General features: G+C 30.7%; 1 protein-coding gene and 1 pseudogene across 1 annotated transcript; both read left to right on the top strand.

Annotated features, from left to right (window-relative positions):
• Positions 1-834: 834 nt before the first annotated feature.
• On the top strand, positions 835-2,219 carry LOC145947592 (putative cytochrome P450 6t1). Its single transcript, XM_083057390.1, has 4 exons — positions 835-857; positions 984-1,381; positions 1,779-1,954; positions 2,041-2,219. Exons 1-3 carry the CDS (start codon positions 835-837, stop codon positions 1,898-1,900), a joined length of 543 nt encoding a protein of 180 aa, XP_082913516.1. The 3' UTR covers positions 1,901-1,954; positions 2,041-2,219.
• Positions 2,220-3,468: 1,249 nt separating this feature from the next.
• LOC145947596 (acyl-CoA Delta(11) desaturase-like) lies at positions 3,469-7,926 on the top strand (annotated as a pseudogene).
• The last annotated feature ends 8,192 nt before the right edge of the window (positions 7,927-16,118 follow it).

Genomic DNA, 16,118 nt, shown 5'->3' with positions numbered 1-16,118 from the left:
TACATTAATCTTTAACATTATCAGTATTTCGATACCAGTATTAATAAGATTACATTTCTTTTATTATTGCATATGTTTATATATATATATATATAATTAAATATTATATTCAATCGTATAATAGGAAAAAGTGTATAAAGAATTATGGAAGATTTATGGAACAAAAACTACAAAATCTGTCCCCATTAAATATGAAGATTTACAACATATGAATTACTTGGATCGTGTTATAAAAGAAACTATGAGAATATTTACTCCCGTTCCTGTAATTGCGCGTCATCTAACGGAAGATGTACAAATGGGTTTGTTTACATTTAAATATAATTATGTAATTATTTTATGAGCCTATTTATTATTGTGTATACAATTATTATCGTATACCAACTAAATGCGACAAAAATTTGTTTTAAAAGGTAAAAGATACTGTAACTTATTGTTAGAAATAATCACATTTTAAATTATTAAAAATTAAATGTATTAAAAAGGCACAAGAAATCGTGCTTATCACACATCAATACGAACAAATTTGATAAAGTTTATTTTATATATTGTTCGCGAGCGGAGGAATATCCCGCACCGCGAGAATGCGAATGCGAACACCGGCACAAGCCTCGAGAGAGGCACGCGATCGGGAACGTTGCGCGATATGAATCGCTATCGAATAGGAAGAGGATGCGAGAATGACGATACACACAGTATCACAGGCACTGACAGAAGAATTTATTGCACAGACAGTTACATGAGGAGGCCGACGGGAATTGAAACTGACGGTACGCTGAGGCGTGACTCCGACGATTGACGGAGATCTTGACGCGCGAATGATGTTGCGACGTAATGTCCGGCTCGGTAACCGAGCGGTAACGCGAGAACGGAAATCTTGTCGGGGCGCGGGATGGCCAGCGCGAGCGCGATTACGCACTTCAGACGCGATTCTTCCCGTCGGTCTTCACAATAATATTGGCTCTTAATGGAGCGCGACACAGAGTCCCGAAGATAGAGAAGCGCCCGGAGCCGCGAGCGCGGGGCAGGGCCGACGATATAAAGTCAAGCGCGGCGGCGGTGCACTCGGCACGATACAATCGCACGCACTTTACGTTTGAGTTCTTTGACTGGGTGATCGAGCAATACACCCTGACCCGCGATGTCCCAGTTCGGTCGATCATGGCGCGCGAGCGCACGCGAAGTGCTCCGCAAGCGAGCCTTCAGAATTTCACGATCGGTGAGAATGATGATGATATCGCGGTTGATTTGGTTTCCGCACTGGTGCAGGGCAAGCGATTCGTAATGTCGCTGCCTCTGGCGAAAGACGCGAAACTTGCGTTCGCGACACGGCTATTGAGATGCGATGTGTCGCGTGCGGCCTTCCAAGAGGAACTGAACGGTAGATGATCCCGAATAGGATCGGCAACTACGAACTAAATTATAAAAACTGACATTCCTTCAGAACCATACGAGAAAGAGAGCGAACGAAGACATACGAACACGCTAGGCTCTCTCTCTCTCTCGTCCTTCCGCGATACCGCGACAAGTAAACACGCAGGAATTTCACGGCCGTTTGACATGAGAACTAAAGCTTAACGAATAACGCGACGCAAATACGTTCGATCTTGAACATATATTAACAAGAAATATTTTGTAAAAATAAAATACATCCTTGTTTGTGGAAAATAAAATAAAATAAAAGTGCATTTTATTTGACTATTTTTTATTGCTTTATTTATAAACTATTTACTCTTCTTATAAGTAATTACATTTAAATACAAAAATATGTGTTTCAGGAGAGGTTGTTTTACGAAAAAATTCTGAGGTCTTCATAAACTTTATAACGATGCATCGAAATGAAAAATATTGGTCCAATCCGTTAGTATTTGACCCAGACAGATTTCTCCCTAGAAAATAGGAACATCTTATAAGCATTACATGCCGTTTAGTATGGGACCCTGGAATTGTGTAGGTAAATATAAACAAATCACAAAAACAAACATATATCACGATAATATTGATTTGTAATATTGTATTGTAATTGCTAAACTTTTGCAGGCATGAAATATGCGATGATTTCAATGAAAGTTTTCCTAGCAACTTTGGTACGAACATTTATGTTCAAAGTAGATAAAAGTATCCAGATTGATAAAATAAAATTACATAGCGACATGACAATATCTACTGTTGAGCCTATAAAAGTCAAAATTGAAAAACGAAATTTATATTGAAATGAAGCTAGAACACACTTATTAGAATATAATATAATATTATATTATATTCTAATAAGTGTGTTCTTGCTCTATTTCAATATAAATTTTATTTTATATATATATATATATATATATATATATATATATATATATATATATTGTTGCGCCCGTCATGTTACGTCCCTTTACATCTGTCTGTTGCTTGGTGCAATGTTTAAAACATAGATTGTCTTTTGGCGGTTGAGTCGTCAAGAGAGTTGTGGTTGTTTGACAGCTGTCGAACTACGCGGTCGTATTCTGGCTTTCGGATATTGATATACATTTATGTTACTCCATTATATTATATTGCTTTACGTTTTGTTCCCATTAAAGTTATTTCGTTATTTACGAGAGCGTTATTATTTCGCGCGTGAGTGAACCAAGTTCTCAGCGATTCAAGAAATCTCGAAGTCGGCCGAAGGACGCAACAATATATATATATATATATATATATATATATATATATATATATATACCTATATATTCCATGCACATTCAATTTTATTTCCGTACATTATGTCATATAGTTTCTGTCTAAGAACTAAGAAGTGAATATGACATAACCCAAGAAGAACAGAAAATCAAAATAATGTCAATTTAATGTCATATTGACCAAAATGACGTCATATTAATGTCATATTGACTAAATTTATGACAAATTTGGTCCAAATTTTGTCAATATGACGTCAAATGACATCATTCTGACTTTCTGTTCTCCTTGGGAATGTATTTTGGGAAATAAAATTGTACATGCATGGAATAAAATTGAATAATGGATAATATTATGAATAATATTAATATTTTTACATAATGATCATTAAAAGTGACAGGAAAAAATGTCAAATAAGAATTTTTGCGCATTGCCACTAACAACTTTCTGTACAATAAAACCATTATCAATGTCATAGTCGTTTTCACGTTTCAACGAAATATTAAAATATCGAAATAATTTTGTTTTTATATCAGTAAAAATACGACATACAACAAATAAATATTGTTTAAAAAGGAAGCCCAAGTAATCAGGTCAGTGAGGTATAACTTTTCAATTATAATATTTTTTACGTTCTTCAAATAAAGTGTGTACATTATGATTATATTATACATATACATATATGTACTGTACTAAAAGTTTAAATAAGTATATGTATATAAAGGACAATAGAAATTAAGTGTTAATTAACAAATATGTTTAACTTACGTATAGCGGGCGTGTGTGAATAGATTAGAGGTAATATAGTCCTTAATTAAAAAGAAATGAATTACGGAAAAAAGTCAGTTGTAATAAAACGAATAAGTGAACCGACGAGAAAATTATCGCTCACGATCACCTTGTTCGAACGGTGACAAGTATAATAACAAAATAGATGGGTTGTGAGCTTGAAAGTAAAATGCGCAGGGAAGCTCTAAATCTGTTTATTAATTTAAAACTTAAGTATTATTTCTATTAATTTTGAATCTATTAATTTAATAATAATATTTTCTGGATAAAGTCACATCTGTTTATAAACATTAACAATTAAATAGTAATTTTTACTTATTAGTTACAAATATACAGGGTGAATTTTTTAACGCGTTACAAACTTATATTTCGGAAATAAAGCATTTTAGAGAAAATGTTTTATACAAAAGTTTTTTGACTCGAAGGGAGACACAAGAAGGTCCCATTATTTTGACCTTGGGTAGTCGTTTGAATGTCACGTGAAAGTCATCTTCAATTTCTTAAATGGAACCTACTATTTTTCATTGCATATTCTTGTAGCTTATCTCAAGAGCTTTCCAAAACACTATAAAAATATTTTTCTTTTAAGTACTTTTTGAGTTATAAGGCTTAAAGTTAATAATTTTTTGACATAAAATGTGAAATATCTTGTAATATATTCGGTGATCTTACCTTAATACTTTTATGCACGGAACAATGAGATCAATCAATTGGTGTAAAGAAAACACAATTGTTTTTAAGAAAAAGTACGCAGCTGTATGCAAATTACATACTTTTTTTTAAAACAATTATCTGTTTTTTTACACCAATTGATTAGTCTCATTATTCCGTGCATAAAAGTATATATAGAAGTATTAAGGTAAGATTACCGAAAACTGAATATTTAACAAGATATTTTACATTTTATGTCAAAAAATTGTTAACTTCAAACCTTATAAAAAAAATACTTAAGAGAAAATATTTTATTATAGTGTTTTAAAAAGCTCTCGAGGTAAGCTACAAACATATGCATTGAAAAATGGGGGTTTCCATTTAAGAAATTGAAGGTTACCTATATAAAGGTACATAAGTGATCATAACATAAGATCACATAAGTGATCTTCAAACAACTTTCCAAGGTCAAACTAATGACACCATATTATGTCCACTTCAAAGTCAAAAAATTTTTGTATAAAATATTTTTCTCTAAAATGCTTTGTTTCCGAGATATGTGTAAGTTTGTAACGCGTTAAAAAATTTACCCTGTATATTAAATTTTTTAAGAAGGCATTCTATTCTCTAAAAAATCGAAAATTAGCCTGAGATTTTTTTTAAAAGAACCGGAAATGCTAAATAATAACCCTTTGCAGAGATTATTAATAAATCTCAAGCTTTTTTTTTTTTTTTTTTTATTCATTGGCTATCATATTGCTTTTCGCTATTATAACACATTTCAGGTGCAAAAACAATAATCAGGTTTCTTGACTTTTTTTTCAGAAAAAATAATTTATATTTGTTAAAAAAATTTAAAAATATGGATACTAATACCTCAATTTTTCAATGCTCTACTATTACTATGATGAACACAAAGGAAGTTTTAATCGATGATACGGAAGAATTGAAAAATAAAAACATGAAAAATCTGACCACTGACAATGATGCCACCGATAAAAAATCTGAAACGATGAAATCAGGTCTCTTTAATTTCAAAACCAACATAATATGGTATATTGTTTTGCAAGTCGCTTTATTGCACGGCATTGGTATTTATGGTATATTGACTTTCAACTATTTAAAAAATCCAATAACTACATTGTGGAGTAAGTATCCCGAAAATTTGATATACATCCCAAGGAGAACAAATAAGTCAAAATGATGTCAATTTGATGTCATATTGATCAAATTTGGATCAAATTTATGTCCAAATTTGGTCAATATGACGTCAAATTGACATCATTTTGACTTATTTGTTCTCCTTGGGATATAGTTCTACATATAAAGACCTAAGAAAGAGATTTTCAAGATTTTTTACATATGTTTCGTGTAACGCTATGATCTCCTTAGCCTTAGAATAATATATTCAAATGTTAAAATATCTGTGATTTTAATTAGTACATTTTGTATACTTTTAGTTCTATTAAATCAAGAGCCGATTATTTAATTGAAACGCTGAATGTTATTAATATTATAAAGAATAAGAAATTTTTTGAACATGTCGATAATTTTTTTCAAGTTTTTACTGGTCTCTACATTATTTTTTCTTGCAAATATATTTTTTATATTATACAATTATTTTGATAAATATATAATAAATATAATTTTCTCATATATTTTTAAGTAATCGGCATGTACATCATATCCAATCTCGGCGTATCTGCTGGCGCACACCGACTTTGGTGTCATAAGTGTTACAAAGCCAAGTTATCATTAAGAATTCTACTTCTGATCTTCTTCAGCGCATGTGCACAAGTATCTTTAATTCTTAGTACTTTAGTTCCTTATTAAGAGATAACTCTATAAAAGAGATATATTATATATAATGCATAGAAAGCGTAAAAATATTACGTATATATATTGCGGTATTTTTTCTATGTTAAAAAAGTGTAAAAAGAAATAATTTTTTACAAATTAAATTTTATAATGCAAAACAAATAAATGGATCTTATACATATAAATAAAATTTTATTACAAAGCTTAATAATTAAAATATTTTGTATTGAAAACTTAAAGGTATAGAAAGGTGTCCAATTCAAATTTGAAAAAATCGATTTTATATAGAAGCTATATTATAATAATTTTTGTATTCTATCTTTTCATATTTTGCTTTATAGAAAATAGTAAATAGAAACGTCGTTGCTGTTCACAGATATGTTCACAATATGTAAATGGGTGAAAAATCATCGCATGCATCACAAATATTGTGATACTAATGCAGATCCTCATAATACCCAGCGTGGATTCTTTTATACGCATATCGGTTGGATAATGATGAAGGAACATCCAGAATTTATTGAAAAAAGCAAAGAGCTCGATTTGTCAGATATCATGTCAGATTCCGTCGTAGTCTTTGGCGAAAAGTAAAGACTATTCTGTTTATTTTGTCATAAATTATAGAATAAATTTTTCTTATGCACATAATAAATAAATATCGACATATTGTATTTATACATATATTACATTCTTGAAATATATATAATGCAATAAATTTAATTTTCATAAATAAATCTTAAATTTACTTTTTCATAAAATCGAAATTTTCTAAGAATTGCAAAGAATTTCAATAGATTTTTTTTAGCAAAACGTATATATGACGCTTGAATAATCTCCAAATGTGTTCAGTGTAGTATTTTTATAGATATTTTTTGCCACTTCAACTCTTCTTCGGCTTCATTCTACCTACGATATTACCCGTATACTTCTGGAACGAGACCTGGAGCAGGGCCATTATGTCGCATGTGTTTATACGGTACATGATTACTCTGAATTCTGTATGGACCATTAATAGTATCGCTCATGCGTGGGGTGCTAGACCATATAATAAGTACGTAATTCGCACGCATAATTACGATACTTAAAATTACTCTTACAAAATTGCATCTGTGTGTGTATGTGATAAAAATATATAACTTTTTTGTTTATTGGTATTATTGTGTTTGTCACACAATAACATGTAATTATTTTATAAAAATTATTTATAAAAATATATTTTATAAAAATTATTTTAACAAAGTATTTTTATATTCTTACAATTTTCTTAAGAAAATATATTTTTACTTACATAGTTTAGCCTTAATAATTTTTGTGACACAATTACATTATACATATATTAAAATATAATAATTAATACTTATTGTTAATCTTATTATATTTATATCGTTTAATAGAGATTTATCTTTATCGTTTAATTAGAGACATAAAACCAGCAGATAATAATTTTGTCAATTATGTGACAATGGGAGAAGGATACCACAATTTTCATCACGTGTTTCCGTGGGATTACAGATCGGCGGAAACTGGAAACAATAAAATGAATTATACCACATTCTTCATCGACAGTTTCGCGAAATTAGGATTAGCTTACGATCTTAAATAGACATCCGTCGACTTGATAAAAAATGTGATATTAAAGAAAGGTGATGGAACACATCCGATGTTGTTCAAAGTACCGAAACAGAAATCCGATATATGTATATAGCAGATAAAATATCAAAAAAGAGACATAATATATAAAAAGAAAAGAAACATAACCGAAGAAAGAAATAACAAATACGTCTATCTTTTGATTAAGGATGCATCTCGTTATAATTTTTAGACTTATTTTCGTAAAATATTGTTGACAATTGTTTTAAATATGAAATACGAATTAATTAATGAAACATATCAATATATATGTATAATTAATGCGTAATGTTGTTGTTATATTATGAAACACCTTATATCAACGAGCTCTTTACATGAATATTATAATAATTACAAGGAGAATATTATTAATAATATTTTTAAAAAACTTTTTTTTAAAAAAATGTCATTTTATTGTTATTTTCTTATAAATTCTTATAAATTTCTTATAAATTTGAAAATGATAATTGAATTATTGAAACTTATAATGACAATCAAGATACATAAGATAGATAGATAAATCGATCAAAGATAGACATATGTAGATAATAATAATATTGTTTTCGAAAATTCTATTTTCAAGGAATTATCTTCTAATAATATCACATAGATATACAATATACAATATCAAATATATACATTGTTTTTGCGTGCTTATATTGCACACTACTTATGCGCACAATAACTTGTTCCGTATTTTCCGTATTTTATCATATACAATTATGTGTATGCAACATATATGAAATGTATAATAAAGTAATATAAATAATTATCTGAACAAATCGTAACATATGTGTCGTTATTAATTTTATTTTAAGACTTTTTTTGCAATAATTTGTTTTGATTACAATATACATATGTTAAATACACTTGGTAAGATTATATGTTAGAGATAACTATAGATATGGATAGAATGGGATTAATTAAAATAGAAACAATAATTAATACATACATTACATTAAATAAATAGATACTTTTATTTTATAAATATGTTTATTTTATAAATAATTAGTGCTACATATAATTATAATGTATAAAGACATATGATCAAAAATGTGACCAGCAAAATTTAAATTTGAAAATATGTGTGTTCTTTACATATATGTATATAACTTCTTGTTGCTTTATAAAATACATATAGTAGTCTTACATACAATTTAAATATGTATGTTTTTCTGCACAATAGAAGTACGTTGCAGCATTAAAATACTTGTGTGTCTCATCGTATCTACTTTTATTTACTTAAATATTCAAAATTTTTATAATATCCGATAAACTTTGATGCCACTTGCAACATATTAATTTTAATTGAATGAATAATCTATTTCATATTGTATATTCTATTTTGAAAAATTAAAAGTCAAGGTTTTTAGTTCACAATCAGTACTTATATAGTACACGCATATATACTATTTAATTTATTAAATTAAATTTTCAATAAATTTAATAGTGCATATATGCGTGTACTATATAAGTACTAATTGTGAACAAAAAACCTTGACTTTTAAATTTTTTAAATAGAATATATAATATGAAATAAATTATATTCATTCAATTCAAATTAATTTAAATTAATTTAAATTAACATGTTACAAGTGGCATCAAAGTTTATCGGATATTATAAAAATTTTGAATATTTAAGTAAATCGAAGTAGATACGATGAAACACAGAAGTATTTTAAAACTGCAACTTCTATTATGCAGGAAAACATATTTAAATTGTAATGCTATTATATTTTATGAAACAACAAGAAGCTATGTTCATATAAAGAACATATCTTTTTAAATTTAAATTTTGTTGGTCAAATTTTTGACCATACGTGTTTATACATTATAAGTATATGTGACACAAATTTTATTTAAATGTCGGTAATCTAATATTTTATGAGCATATGCACTTATACATCGTTCAAAATATACTAATAGCGATAATATCTTTAAATGCTATAACAATTCCACTCTAAAATATTAATAGAATAACCATAATTATAGAATAACAATAATTAGTTAGATATTACAAATATCTCATAAATAATTATCTACAACATTTATATAACATTAAATTGTTTGCAAATTTCATCTTTAGTATATTTAAAGTTTTAATATTTCGATAATATTCTCTAATTTCTTATAATTTTTATGTTATATAATATCAACTACAAAAATCATATAATTTATAGTGTTTATATTATTTGTGATTAATTAAAAGTTATTAAAGACTTTATTGAAGGTGCTGTTAAAAGTAATTTTTATGTATATAAATATCACACATAAAAACGCGAAACTTGTGAAAGTCGTAGCAATCGGAAACAAATATTATTCATAATCATTCTATCAACCTATAAAAATCTTCAGGATTGAGCTAGAATTTGATTCAATTACAATGAACAACCATAGCTTTGATATCTATTCTGCATATCGCGATCAATTATTTTGAGAGAATATATAATATACTTCCAAATAATAAAATTTTCCACCTAAATTCGATAGCGTATTTGACCGGTAATGTGTTAATTTCCCATCATTCATTATCATTACGAAAGACAAAGGCGCGATTGTCACCATATCAAGAGCTTTTGAAAACTGACACTAAGGCAGCATAACGAAAGATAATCTCACAGATCGGATCGACTTACCTTTTCTTCTATTACTCAACTCTCACAGCTGATTTGAGATGTTAAAATCGGTAACGAATTATTTCTTTCACCGGAACGACAGACAAGCAAACGGATAGCAAGATGTAGTTCGATCTTTTCTGCTAAGGTGCGACGACTACTTTTTCTAGTAGTTTCGTCGTCAATTAACTTCGCTAGCTGTGAATATAAGTGAATTGTAGAAGTGAACAAACGATCTAACGAGTGACGACGACAAAAGAATTGTGAGACAGCCCTGATAAAAAAAATCGATAGAAAACAACAGAAAACGATTACATCGTTTTTAATCGTAGTTATGAATCGAAAGTTAACGAAAGAATATCGTAAATGTACGATTGATTCTCTAGCGTTTCCTTTCGTAAGTATCCTATTAATATGTTATCGTTTCTTATCATTTCTTTTCGCTAACCCATACAGCATTGAATGATTGTAGAAACATATTGCATAGATCTAACATTATAATATTGCATGTGAGTTGTGAAATATTCCTGCAATATTACTGCAAGAATGTGGCAACAGTAAAATTTCCGCCTTTAAAAAAATTACAATGTCAAACCTTATATATTTGTAGGTATTATTTGTATTTTAAGAGTAAATAGATAAAATAAAGTTTGTATAAAAATAAAATTGTACATATTTTTTCGATATATAATAATAGGAAAGAGGGAAAAAAGGATATTTAAATGTGATATTATTACATTTGTTTGTGGAAAGAAACAAGAGTTTATGGTCTAAGGGAATCCACATATTAATATGGAAAATTATAAGTCAATAAATCTGATAAAGAATATCGTATTTACTTTTTTCTTTAAAAAAATTTTTTTTTGTATTGCATAATGACTGTATAATATAAGTACAACTATATTTTAAATGTTTGACAGGCTTGAAGAAAATATCATTCATCAAAAGCTTTTAAGACCAGCATTTTGTAGTGTCAAATGATATAAATAAGCGTAAAACTGTTTATGTTTTAAAATGCATTAATTTTCTTTATTTTATATATATATATTATATAAAAATTGTGCGATACATAACAGCAATTTACAAAAATTAAAGCATAAAGCATCTTATAAAATAAGTAATATTTTTAAACAATGTTTGAAAATGCTTTGAATAATAAATTGAGTTATGTTTTAATTGTTATAAATTGCAGTCATATATCGCGCAATTTTTATATAAAATATATATATATATATACACATGGTGTTTCATTTTAATCGCCCCAGGCAAATATCTCGAAAAATATGAAAGATACGGAAAAACGTTTCAGACAAAAGTTGTTTGGTTCGAAGGGGAATATAAGATAGTGTCACTGATTTGATCTAGAGTGAACTTGCCAAGGTCATATAAAATTCAATTTTGTTTTTTTTTTAATAAAATCCCCTACTTTTCATCGCATATTCTTGTAGCTTACCTCGAAAGCTTTTCAAAACACTATAATTAAGTATTTTTTCATAAAGTACTTTTGAGTTAGGAGATTTGCAAGAAGACAGTTCATCTTGAGAAGAAAAAAAAGATGTGTGATGTTTTGCAATGATTTATACTCAACATATATTAACTAAAAGCTAGATACAGTGCATTATATGCCAAGAATGATTCTGCAGCAATGCAGAGCAAAAGGTTTGCTTTTGTTTGTGATTTTTGTTAGAATACATTTTTGTATTGTATTTTAATTAAAATAAATCAAGATTTCGTAATTGCACAATGTTTTACATGCTTTTACAAATGCGTATTCGTTTTTACCCTACCAGGAGATATTTTGATTGCTTCAAAAAATTTTTTTATTGTTAGTAAGCAAATATTTTTTTAGCAACTAATCTCATTTTCCCATAGTTTAGGTCCACTAAACACTACTAATGGTTAATAGATTTTTTGTTCTTTGATTTTTTGTGGGAATACAAATCCGAAAAATCCGGTTTTGCTTCGCTTTCCCCTACATAATAATATCTATAACTTTGACTTTATATTGATTCTTTCAATATCAGTCTACTTTTGAAGCTCGCTTTGTATGCACATTTATTTGTCAATAATTTTTTAATAAATAATGAGTGACTGATAAGAATGACGATAAAAAACTTTAAAAGGTGACTCAGAGCATACAATATATGTCAAAGTCAAAGTTATCTGCATTATGTATTACATTAAAATGAATATTTATTCTAATTTATTTTATCATATTTTACAAGAAAAAAATTCACACGATTCTTTACTTTTTTAGCGGATGTGCTGATAGTCTCTCTTCCTTTTTCTTTCTCACTCTCTATAAACACTGCCAATAATATTTAATTCGCCGATTTTATGATACCTTCCTGATAAAAAAAATCGATAGAAAACAATAGGAACCGATACGATCTGTAGAAAATCTTATCGTTTCTTATCGTATCTTATTGTTTTACTTTTTAGATTTCGAAAGAAATGTTATCGTTTTTTATCGTTTTCTTTCATTCTCTGTTAAAAGCGGATTCAGTCGTTAGAATACGATAAAATTCTTATTGTGATATATTGTTTTTTATTGTTTTATTGGAATTTATCAAGAAAAAATGATTGAAAATCTATTCGTAATCAATTGTATATTTACAATAAAAAAAGATTTAAGTTTTTTAACATACAATTACGAAAAATCCTATAATTTTTAATCATGCATCAACCATAAACAATTGAAAACGTATTTTATAAATGTATTATCGTAAAGTTACAACAGAAAACATCCCCGATAAAAAATCGATAGAAAACAATAGGAACCGATACGATTTGCAAAAACAGTACATTGCAATTACATTGCAGTAATATTACAATCTTGCAAGTTGCATTGTAATACTGTAGGGACATTATAGAAACATATAACTGTAATATTTTATGAAAAATCTTACAGCAACATTCCAAAAATATTATAAAAAAATAGTATTCAGTCAAATCGTTAGTTCCTTCATTTACCGCTATGCGTAATGACTCTTCGTCCGCGGGATTTATGTTCTGCATGGCATATGTGCACGCGTTTAAAAATTTTTGAAGCTTCTGTTGCGAAGTTCCGTCGAAGTCTGGGATCATTGTCCTTGCTTCTTTCAGGGTTAAATATCGCGAAGAGGTACTGCGTCGGTTCCTGATATCATTTTCGGATCTTCCGTACGTGTACGTTGCGTTGGGGTCGTCGTTGTATGTTTCGCGGCGATCCGTGTATCGGTTTCCCTCGGGGCGGTACCCGTATCGCGTCTGTCGTACTTCTCTCATATTTGCAGGGCGATCGTTTATTTGGTCGCGTAAGGAATCTACTTCTGTTCTCAATTCCCGGATTTCTTGTATGAGCTCAGTGAGTAGGGCGTTATTCGGATCGGATACTGGACGTCCGGCGTCTGCATAACACGCGGCGGCATTACCGTCGATTATTGATCGTAAGTGTTCGATTTCCCTGTCGACATCTTCAGGGGGGGCATTCCGCGTCGGAGGGTTTCGTCTCATGTCGTCCTCGCTTTGCGTGCCTAAAACGCTATCGTCGACTGATACGGGGGAATAGTTTCTCCTAACCGAAATTCGCTCGGAAGACGCGCGATCCGAGGGACGTCTTCTTTCGTCTAAATTAGAAGGAAGTACGTTTTCCTCGATAGGTTCGGCACCTGATTCTGGTGAGCTAGCGTCCGAGTAACGTCTATCTAAATTTGTGCGTACGTTATCGCGAATGTCGCGTACCGCTTCCTCGGCTACTTGTACGGGTGTTACGGAACCGAATCTACGATTAAGTTGAGCTGGTCCGCTCCAGAATCGTGGCTTAAATGAAACGCGTTTTTTAGGTCGTTCCGACATTGAGTAACTTCGGGCTTATTTCTCGACGCTAGAGGGGTTTCTCCCTTACAAGAGTATTTTTATAATAGTTAGTTTCGCGCTTACTGTCAGTTCGTGCCTTTAGTACGCTTTCGTCAAGACTATCGAAAGGGAACTTGCGTTTAACGGTGACGTTCGCGGGTAATTCAACTTCGCTTCTGTTTGAGTATTCGCTCTCTAATTTTCACGAACTCGCTCGAGTCTTTCTAAAGTTAATGGTAACGCTTGAATCGCTCACTTCGCGGAATCGCTATGTCTCCACGACTTGTTTAATATCGGTTGCCGGGAGGTTTCGTGTCCTTCCGACTTTCACGCAGAAATATTATAAGGATCGGACTTACAGTATTACGGTTCGCATCGTTACGCTCTTTATCGCTCGGTACGGCTTGGCTGCTGCTAATGCAACTCGATCGCTCGTGGGCTGATAACGGCTGGCGGCTCGATGCTCGTGCTTGACACGGCAGGTCGTCGCTCCGTGATGACGCGTTGTCCGTGAGATTGTCGCAGGTCGGCGTTGTCCTTGGGACGTTGGCGATCCTACTCGATACTCAGCTGCTTGCTTATCGCTCTTCGTATTGCTTGCGTTGTCCGTCCTTCTCTCTCACTGCACTGTGGCTTCTGCTTATTTCCGTCAGCTGTTTTTCTAACTGACGTGCCTGCTTCCACACGTTGTGTATGTGTGTATTGCGGGTCTTAATTTTTAGTATGCTGCTTTCTGTGTTGTCCGTCGATTATTTCGACGTGCCTGATTTTTCTAATACGGTTGTATTGTTTTTCAGGTCTTCAGGTTCCTGCTGGTCCTGGCGGTCCGTCGGCGCGATCCCACCGCTGCCACCAAATTGTTGTGTGCCTCGAACAAGGCACTGGGGTTGCGCCGAATTAAGGATGAGGATCCTCGGGTCGTGCAGGACTTCGTAGGAAGTTAGGAGTGTTGTACTCTTTTCTTTCTCTTAAAATACACTTTTATTTCGGATTGAATATGGTTTCGCTTTATTTCTCGTCCTTTCTTTAAATATATATTCGCGTAACATTCGATGAGCGTATATTCGTATTCCTCTCAATAATTCAGGTCGTTGTTAGTGAGTCTCGTTCTGATGTTCTGGTTTCTTATTAGCGACCACGTCTTGATGTTTAGGAATTGTATTCGAGACTCGCACTTAAGTTTTAGTCAGGAGAATTATATAAAGTTGATGAAATTAGCTCTAAGACTAAAGGTACAATTGTCTCTTAACTTTAAAATGTCGAGTAAATGCTAGATTTAACGCTTGATGTTATAACATTAATAATGTTTTATAACATCAGCATAAACTAGAATTTACTTAATTTAAAGATAATAATTATAGAAATATATATATTTTACTACATTAAATTACTATAAGTAAACATAATGATGAAAGCGCGTAATATATCGAAATAAAAAGTTTTATTTAATATTATTTTTAATATATTGCACAGTAATAATACCATAGCATTACATTGTAATTTTTTTAAAGGCGGAAATTTTACTGTTGCCACATTCTTGCAGTAATATTGCAGGAATATTTCACAACTCACATGCAATATTATAATGTTAGATCTATGCAATATGTTTCTACAATCATTCAATGCTGTATGGGTTAGCGAAAAGAAATGATAAGAAACGATAACATATTAATAGGATACTTACGAAAGGAAACGCTAGAGAATCAATCGTACATTTACGATATTCTTTCGTTAACTTTCGATTCATAACTACGATTAAAAACGATGTAATCGTTTTCTGTTGTTTTCTATCGATTTTTTTTATCAGGGCTGTCTCACAATTCTTTTGTCGTCGTCACTCGTTAGATCGTTTGTTCACTTCTACAATTCACTTATATTCACAGCTAGCGAAGTTAATTGACGACGAAACTACTAGAAAAAGTAGTCGTCGCACCTTAGCAGAAAAGATCGAACTACATCTTGCTATCCGTTTGCTTGTCTGTCGTTCCGGTGAAAGAAATAATTCGTTACCGATTTTAACATCTCAAATCAGCTGTGAGAGTTGAGTAATAGAAGAAAAGGTAAGTCGATCCGATCTGTGAGATTATCTTTCGTTATGCTGCCTTAGTGTCAGTT

Source organism: Prenolepis imparis, unplaced genomic scaffold, assembly GCF_030444845.1.
Source record: "Prenolepis imparis isolate NDT839.2.m4 unplaced genomic scaffold, iyPreImpa1.0 SCAF_104, whole genome shotgun sequence".
Classification (NCBI taxonomy): Eukaryota; Metazoa; Arthropoda; class Insecta; order Hymenoptera; family Formicidae; genus Prenolepis; species Prenolepis imparis.
This window is presented reverse-complemented; position numbering and strand designations above follow the sequence as displayed.

What these genes read in the sequence shown, in the direction of transcription:
- LOC145947592 (XM_083057390.1), top strand. Translation starts at nt 835, where the DNA reads ATGTCCGGCTCGGTAACCGAGCG. An exon ending in TCCGGCTCGGTAACCGAGCG is followed by an intron (nt 858 to 983) that starts GTAACGCGAGAA and finishes AGCGCGACACAG; the next exon opens with AGTCCCGAAGATAGAGAAGC. An exon ending in CTTCCAAGAGGAACTGAACG is followed by an intron (nt 1,382 to 1,778) that starts GTAGATGATCCC and finishes TATGTGTTTCAG; the next exon opens with GAGAGGTTGTTTTACGAAAA.